The 25,283-nt window shown below is 34.8% G+C and overlaps 1 protein-coding gene across 1 annotated transcript in view; it reads right to left on the reverse strand.

Annotated features, from left to right (window-relative positions):
• mib1 (mind bomb 1) overlaps positions 1 to 10,777 on the reverse strand; it is a 345,512-nt gene extending 334,735 nt beyond the window's left edge. Inside the window, exons 1-5 of the mRNA XM_069831395.1 lie at positions 10,496 to 10,777; positions 10,262 to 10,403; positions 6,302 to 6,473; positions 3,782 to 4,016; positions 2,150 to 2,269 (exon numbers count right to left, since the gene is read on the reverse strand). Coding sequence (XP_069687496.1) covers positions 2,150 to 2,269; positions 3,782 to 4,016; positions 6,302 to 6,473; positions 10,262 to 10,403; positions 10,496 to 10,597 — 771 coding nt within the window. The 5' untranslated portion in view covers positions 10,598 to 10,777. The remainder of the gene's footprint in view (positions 1 to 2,149; positions 2,270 to 3,781; positions 4,017 to 6,301; positions 6,474 to 10,261; positions 10,404 to 10,495) is intronic.
• Positions 10,778 to 25,283: the final 14,506 nt, after the last annotated feature.

Genomic DNA, 25,283 nt, shown 5'->3' on the forward strand with positions numbered 1-25,283 from the left:
AACCAGATAATCAGCCCAAGCAGGAATCGAACCCGCGCCCGAACGCAACTCCAGATCGGCAGGTAAGCGCCTTAGCCGACTGAGCTATGCCAGTGGCCCTTCGTTTTTAAAGGAAGAGATTCAGTTACGAATGGGCAAAACAAAGTTGGAACGTATTAGAGTCACATGATGAGACACCAACAAAGTAAACACATGATGGAAGAAACCACCTCTACCACTTATTGGGAATATTCTTCAAATCAGAAGAATCGGGACTGATTAATTACAGGACACTGTACCCTGGTACATCCACACACAATAAGTATCTTCGATCCCTGTCTTGGTCATGAAAGAATTTGTAGTGGACAAAGCAGGCGGAATAGGGCTTTACTTGGGGTCTCTTATTCCGTCTCACCATTATCATCATCATTCCACTAATACTGCAAATCACCCTCACTTTGTAAGGTTTCGAACCAGGCCTCCAGAACAAATAAAAAATGGCTGAAAGTTGTACACATTGTGTTTAATGAAGGTTTTATTAATAAGTATCTTCGAAAAGACCCAACATGTAACGTGGAAGAATATGAAGTTTTATCTCCTCTTGAGACAAAACTTCCTGGAAAAACTGCTAAACAGACATAATTTAAAAGGCTGTTATAGCCTACATTATTTGGAAGAAACTCTTTTCCAAAGAAAAATGGAGGCAGGAGAATATAAAAATACTCTACAACCAAAGTGTTTGCAATTTTAAAAACTGTCTTCTATTTTTTACAAAGACAATGTGCCAATTCGATAATGAGGTTGCATTTATTACGAAAAAAACAAATAGGTGCAGAATTACAGTATGCAGTACAGATTTTCAAAAAAGAAGAGGAAGCACAGAAACAAACAAAGGAAGCATAGAATAATGAAATAGTAAAAAAACAGAAAAGGGAAGATTACAGCGATAGTCGACCTAGCTCTTCATCTTCAACACCATCATTATGTGTATGAGTCGGTCTGGGTGGCACAGTTGGTAGAGTCCTGGCCTTCTGCGCCCGAGGTTGCGGGTTTGATCCCGGCCTAGGTTGACGGTATTTAAGTGTGCTTAAATGCAACAGGCTCATTCATGTCAGTAGATTTACTGGTACATAATGAACAGAAGGAAAGTAAAGTATTACGACTGTTAATATTATTGCATCCAATTACAACACGACACCTAACATGCAAAATATAATATTATTACAGTAAAAGTATGCTGATATAAACTCGGCACTTGCAAGCGTCATTAAATAAAACATAATTTACATTATGTCTATGATATATTCTCTATTCTCATGCCTATTCTATAGAGCGTTCGCCTACGGGTGGGGCCAGGAAAGCGGCCTGCCTGCGGTATACTCTGTAGGGTTTTAATTTCAAAAAATTTAGCAGCAGTAAAGACTGATGTTTTTGAAACAATAACTTCCTGTGAAACACGTCTTAGAGATTTATTAGGAGAGCGTGTAAATTATGTACTGATTTCATCAATTTTTTCTCTCGTCAGTACTCTTTGTTTTCGCTTAGGAATTGTAGCATTTATCGACCCTGTTGTCCTTAATTTGTTAACAAGACATCTAACAGTTTCTCTACCCTGAACTGGAGCACCCGAATATTTCACTTCAAATTGCCTACGCACCTCTCTACATGACTCTGTTTTCACATATGCATCATACATAAAAACTCTCTGTTCAAGCATGAATTTTGCGTTTTGCATTGTTAACAAATTTTACACAATGCTGAATATTTAAGCAACTGTGTCAAGAAACTGCACTGTACGTGTTAAATACTGTAACATCTGGCTCACAACTGATAACTTGTCGACCTTGATGTCCTTGATTGTCGGGCGTGTCTCAACAAGTACGCGCACAAAGCAGCGTATCAATATATGCCGCTTTCCTGGCCCACCAGTAGGCGAACGCTCTGTATGTTGTGAACAGTGTGACATTTTCAGGATTGAAGAAGTGTCTCTTGCAAAGGCCACATGACAACTGATATCATTTGCAAATCTCATGCCCACCCTTATCATTATTGGCTACAGATAATCTTATCTAAAAAGATGCTCAAGGTCAAGCTCCATGAAATATTAAAGGCAATGTAATGATAACAATTTTTAATACAGAAAAGAATTCTTGCAGTCTCATATACATGCCTGGTCACCAATTTGTAGTCCATGTGGTCCAGAACGGCCAGGTCCTTGTTCACCCAAGAGTGGTAAATGATCACGGTAGACTGTTTGGCCTTTTGCATCATTCACTACTTTCAAATCAGCCTGAAAGTCATCAAAATGGACGTTACTCAAATACAATGTAATATTGTATTTCAGCTAATTTTTTTTTATAGGGATGTAATATTACAAAAAATAAACTGCATAAACTAGGACCTCATTCCCTTTTGTTTACCTTATGTGACTGGTTCTCAGTCAATAAATTAGTATTAAATTGTAACAAAACTAACATAATTCAATTTAAATCCTGTCCAAATTCAACGCCGCAAATTTCTAGCACAATAATTAATAATAGATCTCTATTAGAAACAACAACAACCAAATTTCTTGGCTTAAAAATCGATAATGTGTTAAATTGGAAAAATCATATTAAAGAAATTACCCCAAACTAAATTCAGCTTGCTTTGCTATTAGATCTATGCAAAAGATAGTAAATATCAATACCTTAAAAACAATATACTTTGCATACTTCCACTCGGTAATGAGTTTTGGAATAATATTCTGGGGAAATTCCACAAATAGTAACAGTATATTCCTATTACAAAAAAGAGTAATTAGAATAATAGTAGGTGCCAAATCTAGGGAATCTTGTAGGACTATTTTCAAAAAACTACAAATAATGCCCATGGCTTGTCAGTATATCTTTGCATTAATAATCTTCCTCGTATGTAATCGTGAAAACTTTGTAACTAATTCAACAGTTCATAGCATAAATACACGTCAAAAAAATGACTTTCATACTCCATCGGCAAGTCTATCGTGCTATCTAAAAGGAGTGCGTTATATGACAGTAAAAATTTTTAATAGCCTCCCTATCGATATAAAAAATGAAACTCAAAACATGAAATTATTTAGGGCCAAATTAAAGAAGTACCTAATTTCTCACGCCTTCTATTCTGTAGGTGAATTCATGACATTCAATAACACTTCATGAAATTGATACTAAAACTTTGTGTTGTACTAGTAGACTATATTGTAAATCTCGTCTGTATATATTTCATCTAGACTGTGACTATAAATTAAGATTTTATAATAGTATTAAGTTTTTTGACTTGTTCCATATTCTAGCTGTAAGCATGTATGAATACCATGGAATGTTAATAAATACATTACAATACAATAGAATACAATACCACACAAGTGGCAATATATGTTATTTAAAACTTACATGTATTGAAGTGAGACAAGTACCAGTATTTGTCTAAGTCAGAGCTAAGAAAAGTAGTTCAAATCAACTAGTCTTGGATATTTTTTTCATATTTCCCTATGCTCAAAATACAAATCTTCAAGGAATTTCAACAATTTTATTGTTCATTATTATCCATATATTATTATTGGTACCATTCCCAACAACTTAAAATTAGCCACGTCCAGGCCAGCAGCCCTCACATCTATTTCATTCCCTTGCACATGCCAGTCCTTCTGGTTTCTTTCGTTTGTACTTTACACTTAGATATAGAGGAGAATGTTGAGTCAAATTGATCAATCAAGTTTTCACCATGGTAGGCCTATTTAAAAAAAGTAGTATTTGAGTCTGCTTTGAATCACTATACTAACCATGCCTTCAAAACCGACTCGATACAGATTTTTGGCACCATTATCCCACACAACATAAGCAGCTGAACGTGGACTAGCTGCAGACCAATCCTGTATCTCATTCACTTTTCCTCGACGCCCATTTCCGCCATCTTGATCCTCCCACTGCCAGTCAACACCTCGCACAACACGTGCTCCGGGAAATATTCCACGAATTGCCACTTTCTTACTCTTCCTACGAGGTTCCAGCAGCATTCTGAAACAACAAAGTAAATGCGACTTCAAATGTGAAAAATATTGAAATTAAATAACATACACAAATGAACACAAACACGATTATACAAGATATACTGTACCTACTTAAATATACATTTTCAACACTTAGGAATTTTTTAAATAATAGCAACTGTTAAATTTATTCAACTCCGAAAATAATTTAATTACGATACATGATGGCTGTGGCAAAACTCAATAAAGAATGAAGTTGATTCATATGGGTTAGCTCACACTTTCACTATGTCACCCGAAATAATAAAGAAACGAAATGTGCTAAAAATGTATTATAAACAGATTAGCTCAGTTTATGTACATTTGTGCAACACTAATTTTATGTCTACTTATACCATACAATGTATAAATTAAGACAAATATTTCGGAATTACAAAAAATATCATTTGTATGCAATCCAATCATCAGATTTTGGCACATAGCAATTTGTTTCATTTAATAAGTCATTTGAATAATTCAAGAATAATTGATTCCTTTAGAATTATAACTCAGAATAAGAAATGAAGCTGTGATAGAAAGAGTGGATGAAGAAAGAATGATGCTGAAACTGATCAAAAGAGAAAAAAGAATTGGTTGGGTCACTGGCTGAGAAGAAACTGCCTATTGAAGTATGCATTAGAAGGAATGATGACCGGGAGAAGAGTTCGGGGCAGAAGAAGATATCAGATGATAGAAACATTAAGATAAAATATGGATCATATGCATACCAAAAGAAAGGCAAAAAATATAAAAAAGGGATAATGCTAGGTTTGCAATGAAAAACCTGTCCTTGGGCAGAACACTATGTATGTATGTAATATCCATAAAATTATTTATTGTTTAATAATTGAGGACCTAACATTCTAAATGTGCTATGTGCCAAAAGCAACTTTCTGAGATATTGATGAAAAACACTGCGAAATGGATGTTGAGATACCTACAGTACTGTCTTTTGGCGCACAAATGAGTCACTTACAGTTGCACTACAACAAAGACAATTTAGTATGATGTTCTCATATGGACGTTCCTCCCTTAGATTGAATAAAATGAAATTTGAAAAACTGACACTTAGCAGATTTAGAATGTTAGTCCTCAATTCATAAATTTATATAAAACAAACGATTTTACTTAAAGCAGTAATTAACATTGATTAGAATTATAATACATGATATATTTAAAATAATTACTGCCAAATGGTAATTAGTGACATGTAAGTTTTTGCTTAATTGCCAAAAAACAAGATTTTGAATATAATGAGTTATATTATTCTAGAGAGCTGAATTATTTACGATACATGTGTTAAAAAAAAAAGACATTTTATTTTGTGAGCAGAGATGTTCGAAAAATGAAGTCAAAGGCCGAGTCTAAGAAAACCTGCAAGCAAAATAAAATCATTTTTAACATGTCTATCTGTCATACACTATTTATAGACAGCTGTTCACCCATGCTGGTAAAGAAACAATTCCCCCAACATCTCTTTTGCTGTATTCCTTCTTACTCTAATAGCGAGACTTTACCAAGTTAAAAGCAAGCGGCGATAATATAGCTCAGTGGCAAAGATTGCAAATTGAGAGTTAGGCAACTAAAATGATAATTTTACGATCTGTACTGGAAGTTAACAGAAAACGACAGACAAAATCAAGATGAATATCTATCAATTTAGACAATTAAGGAAAGCGGCTGTGTAGCTCAGTTGGTATAACAACTGTCTATAAGCTGTAAGGTCCAGGGTTCAACCTCAGATGGTGTCAGGATTTTCTCTTTGCCAAACTTTCAGACTGGCCCAAAGTTCATTCAACTTCTTATCAAACTGAGTACTTGGTCTTTTCCGGGGATAAAAGACAGAGAGTGGTGTTGACCACACCACCTCATTTCAGTACCGTGATCATGAAGGGATGGATCTCTATCTTACTTTCATGTCACCCATGCACTTTCATGGCATATAAAGAGGATACTATTCCCTTATAGGAAACAATAGTATGCAAAAAATTAATATAAAATAACATTCGAAAAGATTATTAAGTAAAGATAAAACTGAAGAAGAAATGCGGGATGACTAAAGAATGTCTTGAACAACACTGAATTAGCAATGGAATCCATAATCCAATAAAAAAGGAAAGAGGGGAAGAAATAATTTTACTTATATCTCTTTTATTTAGTTAAGTCTGCAACCATTATCGTTTCAAGTTTTAAACACAGAGTTAGAAAATGAGAAGTGCTACTTTTCTCTAAAAGAAGCAAACAGCTGACAATGTCACAGAAATATCAAATTACCTTTCACTGCCGGGTGTTGTAATACGATAGAAACGGTGGCGAAGATGATGTTTATCTCCATGGTAACAGATAGAACATAAATCGTAATTTCCACATTCGGCACATTTCCAACGAATACCAAAAATGGGTTGTTGACGACATGTATCACACATTGTGCCATCATGTTTTACACCTGAAAAAATATATACATACGTATATTTATACAGATACACAGAATAGTCTTTAATAAAGGATGGGAAAGAATTATTATAGAAGTTTCCAATTTTGCTTGACCTGGTTAAATAATTGTTAAATATATTGATGATAAAATTAACAAGTATTAACGAAAAAAATTAAGCAACAGATATAATACCAGTCAGGTTATTTATGGAACAATAATTCTTGCTAACTTATCATTCACAGAAATCCCACTTCAATGATGATATGACAATTTTCATACTCATATAGTGTAAGAAGCACACTACAGACTCTATTCATTGAAGTTCACCAATAAATTAACCTTGCTTTCATAACAATGTATCCATTATATTAAGTTAAGCTCAACCCTAACATCATAAGTCATGACTAGGGTCAGGAAGTTCATGCATTTGCATACATTTTTCCATTGGCTATAGGTAATTAATTGCCGATTATCTTCACGAATCCTCAACATTTAAGCTTATCAAACCAAATTTTATGTTGCATACATATTTGCATAATTTGGCTTTTTTTTAATAAATGCATAATATTTCATTACCGGTATATTTATATTATTGTGGTATATTTTCGCGTTTAAGGTCATTAAAGCTGATTTTATATTGCATAAAAATGCATTATTTGGATTTTTCAAATAAAAGCACCATATTCTATTCTTTAAAACTGGTACTGAGTGAAATTATTATAATTATTTTTACCAGAATAGTAGGCCTATCGAAAGTTTTGGCGGCACACCTAGTGAATTTCACGGCACATTAGTATTCCTAAAGCAATAACGTCCTTGGAAAGGGTTGATATATCTTTAAAAGTGAGTTGTAAGCTTTGAAGGAACAATATCCAGCCTAAATTCCGTCTCTGGTAGTGTAGGGGAAATGTTTAAGGATAAAATAATAAGTTAAGTTACATGGTATCAAAAAATCTGGATATGAACAAATATGTAAAATTAGATATTTTATTCGGATAATTCTCCATTGATCCCAGTGAATTATCTTTCACTGTAGAACAGTTGGAAGCATGTAAGTATGCCCCAGTAACGTCTTGCGATGTTGAAAGAAGCTTTTCAAGATACAAATCCATCTTTAGAGACAATAGACACTAACTCTATTGAAAATCTACGCCATATAATTATAGTGAACTGCAACCCAATGCTTCTTTTGGACAGTGATTCACATGTTTTAACTTCTCAACAATTTAATTTTTTGTAAGTTTAATCACATCTAGTTTGACCTATAATATTATTACATTTATTATTATTATTATTATTATTATTATTATTATTATTATTATTAATTATATATTTAAAAATATAGAATTTTTATTAGTGCATATTTATTGGCATATTTTAAGGTTTTAAAGGCATACTAGCATGCATATTTAGTAGGTTTTTAGGGCATGAACTTTCTAGCCCTAGTCATGATCTAACCTAACCTAAATTTCTGCTAGAATACCGCCTGTTGATCTGAATAAAATAAACAAAGCACTAGCTGACCTCTAACCTAACTTATATCTCTGCTCATTCTGCATAAATATCCACACCATAGTATCTAAGTTATGCCAAAGACCAATTTACATTCTAACAAAACCAAAATACAGTATAATTTAACTAGATATACAAATCTGTTAGAATAATGCTTACGGCACTAAAAATATATATATAGCATAATATACAATGGTACACTAAGCAATAATCTAAGCTCTGACCTAACCTTTCAATAATAAATTACGTGGAGTTCCCCATGGATAAATTTCAGGTCTGCCCATTATTTTCTCCTACTTTATATTAATGATTTAACCTCAATAATAATTTATCCCATGTAATCTCATTTGTAGATGATATAAGTGAGATTATCCCAAGTAAATAATATGATCACTTAATAAACACTTGTAATATAGTGTTAAATCTAATGAATGAATGGTTTAGAGCAAATAAACTAGCACTTATTGATAAAACTAGTGTAATCAATTTCTTGTATTCTTCACCTGACATAATCAGGAACATTAAATCCAGATGTCCACATCTGTGGAGTAACGGTTAGCGCGTCTACCCGCGAAACCAGGTGGCCCGGGTTCGATTCCCGGTTGGGGCAAGTTACCTGGTTGAGGTTTTTTCCGAGGTTTTCCTTCAATCCAATATGAGCAACTGCTGGGTAAATTTCGGTGCTGGACTACGGATTCATTTCACCGGCATTATACCTTCATCTCATTCAGACGCTAGATAACCAAAGATGTCGATAAAGCGTCGTAAAATAATCTACTGAAATATAAAAAATCCAGACGTTTGAGATGGGCACGGCATGTAGCACGTATGAGCGAATCCAGAACTGCATACATAGTGTTAGTTGGGAAACCAGAGGGGAAAAAGACATTTGGGGAGACGTAGATGGGAGAATAATATTAAAATGGATTTGTGGGAGGTGGAATATGACGATAGAGACTGGATTAATCTTGCTCAGGATAGGGACTGATGGTGGGCTTATGTGAGGGCGGCAATGAACCTGCGGGTTCCTTAAAAACTGTTTATAAGTAAGTAACTTAAGTAAACAATTTCCTCCTCCCCAATGTCACCAGGTTGTTTTTCGACATTTAAGATCTTCTCTCCTGGCAGTGGCTTACATGTACCGGTAACCCACTTCTGAGGTTAGGGGGCCTAAAAGGCCTCCGCCCTGATTTTGCCCTGATGATGTGGTAGGATGACCACATATGAGTAATATGTAGTGCCAGAAGAGATCTTAAATCTACATTTGACATAAATTCCAAACCATGGACGAACACAGGAACAGTCCCCTCTAAGGAAAATTTTCTGTGCTCTCACCAGGAATCGAACTCGGGACTTGATGAACGTGACCAGAAACTCTGACCACTAGGTCATGAGACTGGTCGTGTAATCAAATTTAGTACATATAGGCTTAATTGTGGTCAGTCTTCCTTTAATATTACATTAAATGGAAGTGGTCCCAAAGTTGCTTGGTTTGAAACTGGACAAATATTTTAACCTGGAAAATACACGTGAAATAGGCCTATATTACTCCTCCGCTGAGCTCTGCCCGGATGAAACTTCAATATCTCTCCACACTACACACGAGAGAGAACGTAGGCTATTTAAACCATTGAAACCTTTTCATATTTCTTGGCATCACGTCACTTAAATACATATTTATTTTAATTTATCCGGCCGTTACACCGTTCCTTCTTCGTCGGCCTCGGTAGCGTACTTGGTATAGGGCTGGCCTTCTATGCTTGATGTTGTGGGTTCGATCCAGGCCGAAGTCGATGCCATTTTTAGTGTTTAAAAGCGACAGGCTCATGTCCGTAGATTTACTGGCATGTATAAGAACTCCTGCGGGACAAAATTCCGGCACACGGGCGACGCTGATATACCCTCTGCAGTTGCGAGCGTCGTTAAATAAACTATAATTTTTTTTTACACCGTTCCTTCAGAACCAGCCTACGTAATTTATACTCTTGTAGGTACGTATAATGTTTTAAGTTACTTGTTCCACACCTCAAACGCTGATGTAAAGATTTTTAGAATGCAATACATGAAATTATTTCCCTTATAGTAATAGTAGTTGGCTTCCCAAAATTAATTAGTAGGTCTCCAACTAAATGGACCTTATTACAATAGACCACAGAGATACAATAGGCCCTATATAGGTCTAACCTATTATATGTTTGTAGCGAACATCGTAATTAGGCCTACTCTTCAAAATTAGACCGTCACTGCTTACATACAAACTTAATTTCATCTTCTCAATACATACACACCTGTTGGGGCACTGTCCAGTATTCTTAGGTCGTACGCGCCAGAACATCTATAATTTGCTGCAGTACCATTGTCCCAAACTACTACTACTTCCTCTGGCGACTCAAAGTTTCTCACGGTTCCAACATGACCTTCGCCTCCGTCCTGAAAACAGAAACAATGTTTAAAATAGAGCATTTAAATATGAGAGAAAGATGAAATAAGCCATAAACCAGACAATGCAGTTACAAACTAACCTGTTTGCCCCATTTCCAATCCGGTCCTCGGATTACACGTGCCCCAACTCCTTCCATCATAAATCTCGTAGTTCGACTTCCAGCACCAGACCCTCCTTCCATCTTATAACATATATTCAATAGATATATTCACGTCTTTATTCCGTGATGTCAAATTTTGTTCCTCACATTCTCTTCACACCACTTCCATATTAATCACTGCATTCTTGATGACGCTGCCAAACTGTTCAACTGCACTCAAGACAAACAAAGTAAACTTTAGAAGCACAGAACAGCAACTTTCTCACTACGGTTAGAGCCATCTTGCGGAAAATGATGTAACTGTTTGTAAATTACTACTGACTCTTCCTACCAAAGAAGAAATGAAAACAAATTTTAATAAATCTTCTATACTTGCACCTCTGTAACAAATACAGATGCTATTTCCAAAATGTCCACTATTAGCCACCTCCAACCACTGCAATTACTAAAGTGCATTAGGTACTAGCATAGGCACTCATTAGGTTTGGCAAGAGGGAGATGGCTCTACAACATTTACTTTTTAGTTTGATTTATTTAAATTATGTATGTTGGAATTACCTATAAATTACTACCAGTGATGTATTTATAAAAAAAAGTGCCCTTGCTCTGTGATTTCGGTAGTAAATCTTGTAAACTTTTTTACTTATTCCTAGGGTTACCAGAGAAGAAATTCTATAGGAGGACACGGAATCTAAAATAAGAAGACATTGGTGAAAAAAGGAGGACTTTTTAAAAATTCATATGAAGAAAATTAAAGATAAAAACAATGGTTCACCTTAGTCACTTTTCTCACTAGTTGCTGACTCACTATTACAACTGTACCCAATTTATCAGTGGAGCCCACTTTGTGCACAAGAGCCTGAACAGACAAACTTATATCTTGTAACAAATAACTATGGAACTGTTCACAGGACATGTCCTTGAAATTATATTTCACCATGATGATACCCCTAACTGTCTCCGTTAGCATGCGATTTCGTTCTTTTGTCCATTGAGCATTATATTAGGGAAAATACTCTCTCAGTACTTCCATTGTGACTTGGGATAAATAAATGGAATTGACGTATTTTTAAGAGTCCTCAGAAAGTTTCAGTGCTTGCAGAACTATTGGCATTGAAGAATTTGCACCATTGTTTATCTAAAGTTAAATCTTTGTTCAAATCAACTTGATTGGCATATTTTTGTACATTGCAGAATAAAGTTGATAAAATAGCTTAGAATCATGAATAGTTACATTTTTAGAATGTAAATATTCAATAGGTTATCATATTTTAAGTTTGCTCCAGCTTCAACCATTGAAGCGGTTAAATTCTTTCATAGGTTTTCACCATTTGTTTAGATATTCTATGCGTAATATCGCACATTATTCCATATTAATATTAATTCTAGTTGAAATGCAAAATGCCGGACATTTCAAATTTTTTTTAAATGCCTGCCAGAGAGGATAAAATGGTTAAAAAAAGGACATGTCCTCCTTTTGCTGGACAGATGGTAAAACCCTACTTATTCCACATCTTAAAGCTTCACTGTTAATGTAAGATCTATGGAATACAATAAATGAAATGAAATAAAAAACAATGTACCAGTAGTAGTCGTCATCATCTTCATCATCATCACCATCATCATCATCATCATCATTTCCACAAGAACTACTTATGGAATGTCAGACGAAAATACGAAGGTTCGAATCTAGGTATAGAGAGTATTAGGTATGCAGAGTATGCACGAAATATTGTTTAAATATGAATAAAATATGACGTTTTATAAAAGCAAAATTTGAAAATTACAGAAGTCTCTGGCGCCACCCAGCATCGAAAAATAGTACTCTGGCACCACCAGGGTCTAACAGGCCTGAAATACACCCCTGATTACTACCAGTATTAAGAACACTCAATCATCATTCTTTTACTTAATAGTCATTTTGTAGAAGAGATGAAAAAACTGGACTTTACAAGAGAGAGCTATAGAAAAATTTTCTAAAAGCAATAGAAGCAATTGATGAATTTAAATACTATTATAGTCACAATCATGCCATGGTATGAAAGAAAAATTTCACAACCTCGAGCGGGAATCGAACCTGCGACTTCCTGTTCTCCGGTCAGGCGCTCTACCACTGAGCTATCGAGTTCGTCTCACACCAAAGGCTTGGAATTATCCTTTCATACTGGCGACTCTGTTATAGAGTACTGTCCATAGCGTCTGATCTAGTCAGCACTGCTTATGGCTTGAAAGAAACTTTAGAAATGTAATCTCCATCTTACGATGTTTGGTGACGTATATACGTCCGTTGATGTGACATATTAATGAATTTAAATACTATTATAGTCACAATCATGCCATGGTATGAAAGAAAACTTTCACAACCTCGAGAGGGAATCGAACCTGCAACTTCCTGTTCTCCGGTCAGGTGCTCTACCACTGAGCTATCGAGTTCGTCTCATGCCAAAGGCTTGGAATTATCCTTTCATACTGGCGACTCTGTTATAGAGTACTGTCCATAGCGTCTGATCTAGTCAGCACTAGTCCAAGCCTTTGGCGTGAGACAAACTCGATAGCTTAGTGGTAGAGCGCCTGACTGGAGAACAGGAAATCGCGGGTTCGATTCCCGCTCGAGGTTGTGACATTTTTCTTTCATACCATGGCATGATTGTGACTATAATAGTATTTAAATTCATTAATATGTCACATCAACGGACGTGTATACGTCACCAAACATCGTAAGATGGAGATTACAATAGAAGCAATTGCTTCTGTGATAAATACATACTCATGTTAAAGTTGTTTCCAAAAAAAATGCATAGTTTAACAGTTTTACTTTTATTCTGGGTTTTCAATTCTGTTTGAAACTTTGAGAGAGTTACTTTGTTTTACATTCTTTGAATGCATAGATTTCATTTTCTAAATTGAATTTTATTGCAAAGCCAATACTTTCAGTTACATTGACAAAGATAATGTTTAGTCCCTTTGTGTTCAGCTGTCACAATTTTATTTTTTGTTAATAATTTTGCAGCTACATTTTTATGAGAATATGTGCTTGGAACTCTTTAATAATTGACTCATAATAATTGTGATCATATGGTCTAAAATTCATTTCACAAGGTGAAATTACTGAACATTTTTTTCCAGGGAGGTTTCACACCACTCTGATAGCTGAGGATACACATGGGCACCTTTGGATACGAGTACTTTGATTTCAGAAAAGAAATAAAACAATTAATCAAAGAAAGAAAGAGTAACACCACAATACCAGTACCTATTGGCCTCAGAGGCTCGGAGACTTAATATATTTACCTCAAATGTTATTCATCTTTATATTCCAAATGTTATTGATAATATGACTGTTTGTTTCTTATAAACCAAAAGCAATTGATGTTACACCCTTTCCACAAATACAGCTACAAATTTCATGAAGTTGTCATCAAAGATCTTTCCCTCGAGACTAAAATTGAAAACATAAAAACTGAACTAATAAAAAAAATATGCTGTGCTATCTGTGAAACAAATGAATTCCAGAGGAGGGATGAAATTCCAGACACATTTACTTGTGAATACTACCAATGTGGATCATAAGTTCATAACTACAAATGTAACATATTAATCCAGATTAATGTTCCTGACATACACTCATTAACTGGAGTGAGTAACATAAAAATAGATTTTGTAAGCACATAAAGTCCTGCCCAATATTTCATTTCATTTATTGTATTGCAATGTTTTAAGTGTCAAGAATTTGGCCATATGGCTCTCTCTTGTTATATGAATCCAAAATGTATGAAAACATGTGGCAATGAGAAACTGGACACAGATTATATATTGCCACCAAAAAAAAGTGCAAATGGTTGATTCTACAATTAAGGGACAGTTTCATGTCTCAGCTCCATTTACTGTGCTGGCAGAGAAATTTCAAACAGTTTTCAATAAAGAAAGCTTGCACCCTAAATTGTCTTCGAAAATTACTGCAAAATACAAAAAAAAAAAAAAAATATTACATATTTAATTTGTCATTAGCATGAATGTCCCTCATATTATCTGTTGAAGATCAAATGAAATATTTTCCCAAATGCCATGTTATTTTTCTGAAGTAAACGTATGTTTATTTCAATATATGTAGGCCTATAATAATTAACATCTGTTATGAAGAATAATTTTTCCATCAATAAAAGAGCAATGAGGGGCTATTAAACTTTGTCCTCCAAGTTCTATGTCATTAGCATAGATGAATTTAATTTGACCATAAGAAGGAAAGGAATTCTTTTTTTTTATTATTTAATAGTAGCCTATGTGTGACAGCACTGATCCAAGCTACAGTGTCATTGTGTTGTGGATGAGAATTGTGAGATTGATATTTCTACAAATATTTTTCTTCAGAAACTGAAGTTAATAAGCAAATTGGTTGTCGTTAGCATGGACTATGTATAATTCAGTGTAATAATATTAAAATTATGATACGATAATACTGTACCCATATTTACTTATTGAAATGTTCAATGTCAAGAACACAAATTGGGGGCAGTATAACCTAATTTCTAGAAGAGACAAATCAAAGATGACTACTTTGTCATTGGCATGGACATCACCATTGTTATTAGCATGGATGTATTTTGTCCATTTCAATGATGCTTTGCAATGCTTCTATTTAGTTTTTACTGTAGCATCTGTAATTTATATTTTGACAAGTTATTAGCTTAAATTAAACAAACTAAATTAAAATTAAATGACATTTACTAGTACATTCAAAGTAACCATTTCTATGAATACAAAGCCTAGTTGCAAAACATATGAATACTAAAAAAATTAAGTGATTTTTTGACATGGTTAGTTTTTATTGGGTTTTAGGTTTTCTACAAGATCTCAGCATTAGAATTAAGTATTGAGTCATTAGCATGGAGCATCAACGTTTTAATAAGTAAAAAAAACAACTGTTTATGAAAATTCAGCTCTGCTGGCTATATATCATCAAAATATGACTCAGTTAAGAAGAGTTTTTATTTTAAATTGGTGCCCACAACCACTTCACATCTGTGTAAAGTTTCCCCTTTCACAGGTACATTAGGTTGTCATTACTGTTTTCACTCTTGGAGGGTAGCACATGTAACGGTAAACTGCTCGGGTAGTCATTTCCCGCATCTGCAAGATTCATATTTTCATACAATACCAGTCAGAATTGAATGTATGAACTGAACTATTAAATAGAACACAAAGTTTTAGTACATATAAAAAAAGAGTAAAAATATTTGTCTCGTGATACTTCACCAGCAACAATTGCGTATAACAGCTTTAATAATGACACACATTTCAGACTACTACACACATGTGTTGTTGTCACATAGAATCAGTTCCACGGAGTTGCTACACATTATCTGTAATGTCCTGCCATCTAAATATTGTTTCTAGAAATGTGTAAAGTTACTCCCCTTGTGTAAAGTAACTCCAGTCGACAGTAATAATTATTGTATAGAGGTTTCAACATCTACCGGTACTATAAATTTAGTTACACTTATTTGCCGACAAGGGGCAGAGGGACAAATCGTAAGCTATATTTGGTTGTCTTTCTTCTTGATCTTAGAAAATCGTGCCATGTATTGTTATGTTCTCTTCTGCGCAAAAGTTTTGTTTTATGTTGGTAGTTTTTTTATTGTTTGCAAGTATTCCTGTTATTTTTTTCTTTTGTGTTGCAAGATGTCTTTATTTATTTATTTATTTATGTTGTTGTTGTTGTTGTTGTTTTCTAATGCCAGGCGTTTGACAATAAAGTCATTTGACCTCTTGCACTCCAATATTTTTCAAAGATATTATCATGGTCAGCCAATGAAGCACAGATTTTGAGGTGTTCCGAATCCATTGCTTGGTTTGAGTTGCACAATGGGCAGGTTAGGGGACTGATATATTCCAATTCTATACAGGTGTTTGGCCAAACAGTCATGGCCTGTTGCCAATCTAAATGCAGCTACAGACGATTTTCGTGGTAAATCAGGAACTAACTGCAGATTATGATGCAGAGAGTTCCATTTTTCCCTTGTGATTGTGTTATCAAATTTTGTTTGTTGAAGTCTAAGTATGTAGATTTAATAAATCTTTTCACAGAGTAATACGTAGATTTAGTAACAGGTGTGTAAGTAGCAGTGCTGCCCTTCTTTGCTAAAGCATCCGCATTCTCGTTTCCCAGGATTCCACAATGGGATGGTATCCATTGGAATACAATTCTTTTATTGAGTGATATTAATTGAGAGAGCATTTTAGTTATTTCTGCTGTTTGAGATGAAGGTGTGTGTTTAGAGACTATTGATAGAATAGCTGCTTTGGAGTCTGACAATATAACTGCATTCTTAAATTTATTGATGTGGCATAGAAGATTCCTGAGACTTTCGCTTATTGCTATGATTTCTCCATCAAAACTTGTTGTTCCATATCCAAGAGATCTATAAAGTGAGAAGAGACAGCACGTAACACCTGCACCAGCACCTTGTTCTCTGGAGATCAAGGATCCATCAGTGTATAAATGAAGCCAGTTTTGTGGAGGGTACCTAATATTAATTGTCTCTAAAGACAATTGTTTCATTATTTCAGTGTTTACTTCTGATTTCAGTATTTCTTCTGTTAAATTCAGATTAAACTCTACATTTGATAGAGTTAAAGAGTTCGGTTTAATTTGTAAGTTTTCTTTTAAATTCGGGATATTGATTTTCTGTTTTAATTCTTGAACCATGGATATGAAACTTTTTTGAGTTTTTAATCTACAGAGAGGACTGTATGAATGTCAATTGTTTCCTGGTAATCTGATAAGTTTTTCATATTGAATTAATGCTTTTTCTTCTATTGTCATTTTGATGCTGTTAATATTAGTGAGGAATCTCATAGAATCTATTGGAGTTGTTTTGATTCCACCAGTAATGAGTCTGAGAGCTTGGTTTTGAACATATTCTGTTTCGTTTATGAAAGGTGAAGTAATTAAAATTTCTCCGCAGTATGTCAGCACTGGCTGTATAAACATTTTGTATGTAGTGTTCAAAGTATTTCTAGAGCATCCCCATTTCTAGTAGTCTTTTTAGAAGGGAGAATCTTTTACGAGCTTTTACAGAAATGTATTTCAAATGGTTGCTCCATGTTAACTTACTATCGAAAATAACTCCAAGATATTTTGATTCATAAGTCCTAGGAAAGTGTTGGCCATTTTATTGAATATTGAATTCTCTTTCTTTTTTACCAAGTGAAAATATTTGGTAGTTGCTTTTGTTTAAATTGAGTGTCATCAAATTTGATGTATTCCATTCATGTAGTTGATTTAGAGCTTTAAGAGCAGAATTTTGAATTTTGTCTCTATGTCTGTAAGATCTGGAAGTCCACAAAACTATATCATCTGCAAATAGTGCTGTTTTCATGTATTTATGTAGTATAATAAATATATTGATAGTTCAGAAATAAATGCAAATTTTTCTCTAGTTTCTTCTAGTAGTTGTTTTTGAGTATGTTGTAACCTAATTGATCAGTTTGAGGACAAGAAGGTTCATAGAATCAATTTACTGCACAAGTAGAACGTATGTAATAAGATACATGTAGGCTGCATATTTTTTAATACATACAATGAAACTTCTCACCAATCACGTCTTGGCCAGCAATTTTCCAACTACACTATGGATTGGTGAGCTACCCGAATGCCTCCTACTGAACTCGTCTGCCACATCCCTCTGCAACCATATCCCTCGACCACAAAGAAGAATTATTTCCACTCATTCATCTGTAGACAGTACCATAGCTCTCCTGTAATCAGAAAACAATATATAGTCCTAGGATTCCAGACTCTACAACCACTCTGTATATTGCACATAGTTAGGGGAACTAGGGGCAGGACAGAACCCTGGGACAGAACGGAACTATCCACTTATTTGCATTGTAATATAGTGCACTCTATAAAATTTTCAGGAATTACTATTCCAGTGGTAAGGAAGAAGAGAAGCCATTTTGACTGTTTGGTTATTATAGGTGAAGCCTGTAGTGCGTTCTTCACGTTTCTTCTGTGTGAATTGTAACTTGCATGAATATTTACTAATAAGTTACCGGTACGTAAAATGTATTTAATTATTGATTATTTTCTTTACATTTCCTTAAAATGGGCATTGATGGCTATATTTTAACATGTTCAGAATTATTTCATTTCTCAAGGAATTTTGTGGATGTTAAACTAAACCTAATCTCAAAGTAGGGGTAGAACGGACCAGGGCGGAATGAACCAGGACTCCATTCTATCCCAGCATTACTATTGTTTGCTAGATTTAATATCTTTCTTCTTCTTGTCTCTATTATCTCCTGACTCTTTCATATTTATTTAATGGTCTTATCTATTGGGATAGTAAATGAAAATATAGCCATTTCAAAAGGAATGTAACCCTAAATAAATAAATAAATAAATAAATAAAAAAATTTTGATAATATTGTTAGTGGTGACCGTTCTTTTTCCAGCAGTACAACAAATAAGGCTCTCGAAAAATATTAAACAAACTATCCATTAACCTACAGCAACCTAACCAATCATAGATTCGTATATGCATTGATAGTGTGAGTGTACACTAGTGTGAAACTTTCGTAATGTTACCAAAGTTATGTTGGTATCACAAGGAGACAGCAGCAAGAAGACAGCTGAAGGTGTGAAAGCAGAGTACGAGGAACTAACTCAGCGCTAATTGAGCCCTTTTTATTAATGAAAAATTTGACGATAATATGAAAGTCATAAAATGTCTTGGCAGCACCCAGTTTTTAAAAATAGTATCTTGGCACTGCCAGAGTCCACCAGGTCTGAAATACACCACTGATAGCATTTAGCTTTATGCTTACTAGATTTGCAATAGGTGAACTCACCAATAGTTGACCAAGACCCAGTAGTTGACAACATGGGATGTTTTAATGAAAAATAGGCATTCTGGCAACACTGCAAAATACTTCTGTAGTTTTATATAATCTTCCACTTGTCTTTATTTCATTTGACGACTGTGTAAAGGAAATTATGCTATTATAGAAAGCAAGACATTTAGGAAACAAAGCCTGTGTTTGCAGTATGGCTTCAGTTGGTGCTTGCTATTAGGGAAGTGTTGTAGCAGGTGTATAGAAATCTGAATACAGCCCTGAAATATAATTACCGTGTATTAATATTGAATGAATGCATATTTTGTCTTATACATAAGCTATAGGAACTATGTATATAAATATTTTCAGTTTTTTTAGTTCCTACGAGCAGTAGGGGTGGTCATTTACTAGTTCTTAATTTTTATCGAACACTAGTAGTTGACCATCCCATGCTGTGGCATAGTGGTTTAAGGCATCCTGCCTAGGACTAGCGTTATGGAACACGTGCTGGTTCGAGTCCTCATTAGGAAAGAAATTTTCTCATGAAATTTCGGCCAGTGTATGGGACCGGTGTTCACCCAGCATCGTGATGCACTAGGGGAGCTACGATAGGTAGCGAAATCTGGTTGCGAAAGCCAACTATAACAGTTGGGGGCACCATCGTGCTAACCACACGATACCTCCATTCTGGTTGGATGATCGTCCACCTCTGCTTCGGCATGTGGGCGTGAGGTCAGCAGCCAGCTGGTCGATTTAGGCCCTTCACGGTCTGTAGCGCCATGGATTATTATTACTATTACTATTATTATTATCATTATTATTATTATTACCAGTAGTTGACCAGACTGGTACTGGTCAACTACTGGACCAGTTTCAAATAAAATCATATCCAGTAACTTAGTTGTCCAACACTTGCAACTTGTAGATTGTATGTATCCTGTGTTTTAAATGTTTGCAACTAGGTTATAAAAAAATCCTTAAATAATGTAGTTAAGGATGCTCAAATAACAGTATTACAATTCGCAAATTGCAAGAAAATATGGAATACTACATTCCACTCTGACTAATAAGCTGAAGGGTAGAATGCCTCCTCCTAAATTGATGGTCATCATAGTTGAAAAATTGTGTGCAAAACATAAAATTCATTCTTTTGTTTACCTTGCTCCTAAATGCTACACACATTCTACAACCTGCTGATGTTTCTGTATTTCGGCCCTTAAAAACTGGTTGGAAAAAGGCAGTTGTGGTTTTGCCATATGAATATAAGGGATGTGCAGTATCAAAAACAAATTTTGGTCAGTCACTAGAGAGAGTGTTTGATGAAAGAACCACTTCAGAATGGTTTCCGTAAATGCGGCATCTTTCCATTTCATGCAATTGCAGTAGATTATTCTTGATGTATGAGTCAGAGTCTCTATGTGTAGATGAAAATGGAACTGTGAACCTCAAATCAACAAAATTTAATGAGAAATATCAGCTGTATATGGAATCGGCTATGAAAGCTGGACACACTGAAGAATTCAGAACTGTTGCAGCTAATGAAAAATGAACTGGAGATGACGTGATATCTGAACTTCCCTACAATTGGTTAAAATTATGGAAAAGATGCATGCAACCAAATGATTCCAACAACACTGCTGATGATGCCATATTGACTTGTCATAAAAACAATAATGTTGAAGAAGTACAGCAAAATGGGGAAGAAATGCAGACAGGAAATGCAGCAGAAAAATGAATTTATCACATGATATTACGAGTAACAGGTGACTACAATATCATTAGGATTTAGATATTAACAAAAGGAAATAAATACGAAAGGAAGAAAGAGAAAACAATGCAAGGAAAAGACAAGAGAAAAGAGATGGAAGTAATCAAGGAAGGTGTGATAGCAAAAAATTAAAAAATCAGAGGCCTCTCAGTCAGATAGCTCTGAGTTAGAGCTCGAATTCTAGACTTCATCATCGGACTCTGATGATATTCTTTTGAACATTTCTGAGGAAGATGGCAACAACCAAACCAGCGGTGATGAGAACCATGTGAAAGACAGGTCATTGTGAAATATATAGCGAGGAAGACTTGTTGTTTACTTTGTGGGAAAAGTGGTGAAGAAAGAGGAAGAAGATTTTGTTGTATTCACTCAACAAGTGGCTGGAAATGTGTTCAAGTGTCCGGCACAAGAAGATCCTGATATCTGAGGATACAGTGCAGTGTGTTTTTCCTGAATGCAGGAAAACTATAAAAAAAAAAGACACACTTGTGGGATTCAGTTTTACAAGTTAAAATCTTGGTTCAAATGTAAGTACATTTTTATGTAATAGAATATGTGTTAAAATACCCATATCTAATTTGTTTTAGTAGTGGTCAACTATTGGTCGAAAACTAGTCATTTAATGACACATTGCGGTCAAATACTGGTATTTTTGTAAGGCGTTAGTTTAAAAATAAATTTCATCATGTTGCATTGCTTTAAACAAATATTGAATAGCACCATTACTTTGATCAACATTTTATTATTCTTTTACTATAGAAATCTTTTCCTTGTAACTTTATCTACAAACAAAATGGAGATTAAAGAAATTAATGTTCCTTAACCGGTCAACTACTGGTGAGCTCACCGTTTTCTTACATTATGGTATTAATGAAATTAATGCTAAATTTTGGCTTTTCAGTTAATACTTACTGTTGAGAAAGTGATTTAAAGAGGAAAACAAGGTAATGCCATTAAATTAAATGCACTTCCATCTTTTTATAGCATAATAGTATGATGAACTTACTTCCTAAAAACACACATTACGTACAGGTACGTAATACATAGGCTACTCTTCACAGAAACACAATATGCATAGTGTGGCCCGCCGAAGTGGTGTGCAACTTGAAAATGGGCCACAGTCCTGCCATCTATCCGCAACTTGCGTAGCCCGAATCATGCAAGTGAAATGGGTAGGAACTGGATACATACACAATTCAATTGTTGTGTTGGTGAACAATGTTTACGGTGAAATAACTACTGAAGCTTTCCTGGCGACGTGATAATTCGAAATTTTCTCGGGCTTCATTTAACTCTGAAGATGAGGAAGATGAACATCCTCGAAACGTCGGTGGATCACCAACTTATGACCTGGCTGGAAGCCCGAGAAAATTTCGAATTAATGTTTACATTGTGTGACAGAGTACCGTAAAGAAGTTTTTTTTTTAATTACAACCTTAACTAAACAACAGCCTCCACTTTAATGAATAAATATGCTGAATAAAGACACGTCATTCCAAAACTGACTCTGCAAAAACGATTAATATGAATTTTATTGTTTCTTTGGAAGAAGAGCATAATAGCCTACCTTTGAGCTTCTAGTAACTTTTTTTTTTCAGGAGAGGAAGATTTTTGTACTTTTCATTCCAAATTGGCAATAGTTTCGAAATGAAAAGGAATAGAATTTTAATCCAGAATCGTCACACACTTCAACATTGCCTATAATAATTAGAGCAGCCGCGCATAATATAGCCTCATGAGTCATGATAAAACTATGCAAAACCCAACATTGGTACACAACAAACGGTCTTTCGACTTACCTCTATATATTCACATGTTTTAACAAGATTCACCACCTATGTACTAAATATAAGACTGTACGTATGATATATACTAAAGAAATCTCGTTTTCATTGTATCACATACAACCGCAATCTTCAAGAATACATTCCCGCCAATATCACAAGAACACAAATCATGACTCACCTCATTTTTCCAGTGTTATTTTCGAATATTACACTTTATTACCAACAATATAACAGTAACAATAACAATAACAAGCACAATAATAAACAATGTGTTACAATAGTGCCTCGCAATTAGAAGTATAAGTAGCTGTCACTCATTGTTATTTTCTTGCTCAAAGAAATAGCTTGGAGACCAGTCCAATAGACGCCACCTGATTGCCATAGTAACTGTGACGTACAATGAAAGAGGAGGCAAACAGCTGTAGGCGTGATTATTGCGGTCTTCGCTTGTTTCAGAGATTTGCCGTAAGTTTCATTTGCAAATTTAATTATATAAGTTAATTTAGTTAATACAATGACTATAGCCGGCATTAATGTAGAAACACATTCTAATATAAATATTACAGGGCAAACTCCGTTCTCGGTCCTCAGGCGATATGACTGAAGCTGTAGCCTACTTCCCGCTCAAAAAATCAGCTTTACTATGGCAGGCCAGTGTACCTGACAAGACTTGAGGACAAACTAAACTTTAAAACATTAAGTACATTTTGGAACAGCGTGTGCTATTCGTGAATGTTTTTGTAAGCGTGCAGATTGTATTGTGAGTGTAGATTTAGATGTTTAAGAACATTATGCTGGTGTAGAAGTCCCAAGAGAGTCAATAATAAAAATACTTCATAAAAAGTTTTGCACTGCATACTGGTTCGGTGTTGGATCAGAAAGGAAGCAGGAAAAGGGATATTTTAACAGAAGAGGAATTGGAGAAAAAATATCATCATTAGAAAAAATCAAAGGAAATATCTTAATGAGCTAGCACCACAGTGTGCAGTTTCATAAATATGGAAAAGTCAAGAATGAAAGTTGAAACGGTTAAAGCTTTGTTACAAGTGAAAACAAACTTTCATTTTTCAGGTGAAGAACTTAGTGTGAAGCTGTATGGGAATGAACAGATCCTTAAAAAGATACATTTTTCAGACAAGTACCGGTACTTGTAAAATGTGCGTGTTAGAGTTCAGTGTGTACAATATTATGTGAAAGACTTCCTTGCATACGTCAGTACTGAAACTATCTTAGAGGCTATAATTATGTACAAGAGTTACGTGTGTCTATGGATTTAATTCAGAAAGTTAAGATACTCTAAAAATTTAGTATGCAAAGTTCTATCACTGTATCTACTGTTACATGTATTTTCTACATCATTTCAACGGAGAGTGACTAGGTAAGCATTTGGGGTTTTTCTTGAAATTCCCGATGTCCCCTGCTGGATCATAAAAAAAATCTGGTCAATCTAGTTACGGAGAGAGAAGGGCTAACAAATTACCGGGAAAGGGACGGTACGTGTTAGGTGCGCTCGATATTGAAAACTTGTTTTTCTATTGGACAATCAATTTTTGAGACGAAAAGAAATGGAAAGAAATTGACTTACGTTCTCAAGAAAGGACGCCTTACTTCATCATTATCGTATTTCTTAAAATATAGATAGGGTAAGTCGAAATGTCAGGCATTCCATAGTTTGTGTAATGACCAACACGTGCGGTTATGTGGCACTGCAGGAAAATATACATATGATTGTCTGTTGGCCTTGTTTATTAGGCACGGAGTAAAATCAGTTTGGTTTTCTGCAGGCTTTGGTGATATGAAGAACATGTTCAGACCGAGAGGAATTGCTAGATCTGCGTCTTCTGAACATCATATGAGTTGGCCTGTTCAGTCAGCGTGGGGCACTGAGAATCAGGACATTTTGTCTCCGGGCATCTGGATTACAGGAGCGCATCACAACATCCACCGATTGCCTGTGAGTACAAATTATATAATTTTTAAAGCAATATTCCGAATATGATGTGTTTATGAATTCGTAAATATCTTTCTGAAACGTATTGCAAGATAACAATACAGTTGAGTAATGACTGTGGAAGTCGACACAGCTAGATAAGGAAGAAACATTAGTCCAATCAAAATAACTTCAGTACGTTATTGATAGTTCGATCTGGAAGGAGAGAAATGGCGCTGCTGCTAACAAAGTGTGGGTTAGCCACGTGTGCTAAGGGTCTTTCTTTTGATATCTCAGAGTGGTACCTACTGTAGTGTACCTTAAGAAATATTTTAATGTAAAAAAAAGAAGAAGAATTCGTAATTTTTTCAGATTTGGTCCAAAAACTAGTAGTTTTATACAGTCATTTTTGCACTTGTACTGTACATATCGCATATAAAATGT

Source organism: Periplaneta americana, chromosome 7 (assembly GCF_040183065.1).
Source record: "Periplaneta americana isolate PAMFEO1 chromosome 7, P.americana_PAMFEO1_priV1, whole genome shotgun sequence".
NCBI lineage: Eukaryota > Metazoa > Arthropoda > Insecta > Blattodea > Blattidae > Periplaneta > Periplaneta americana.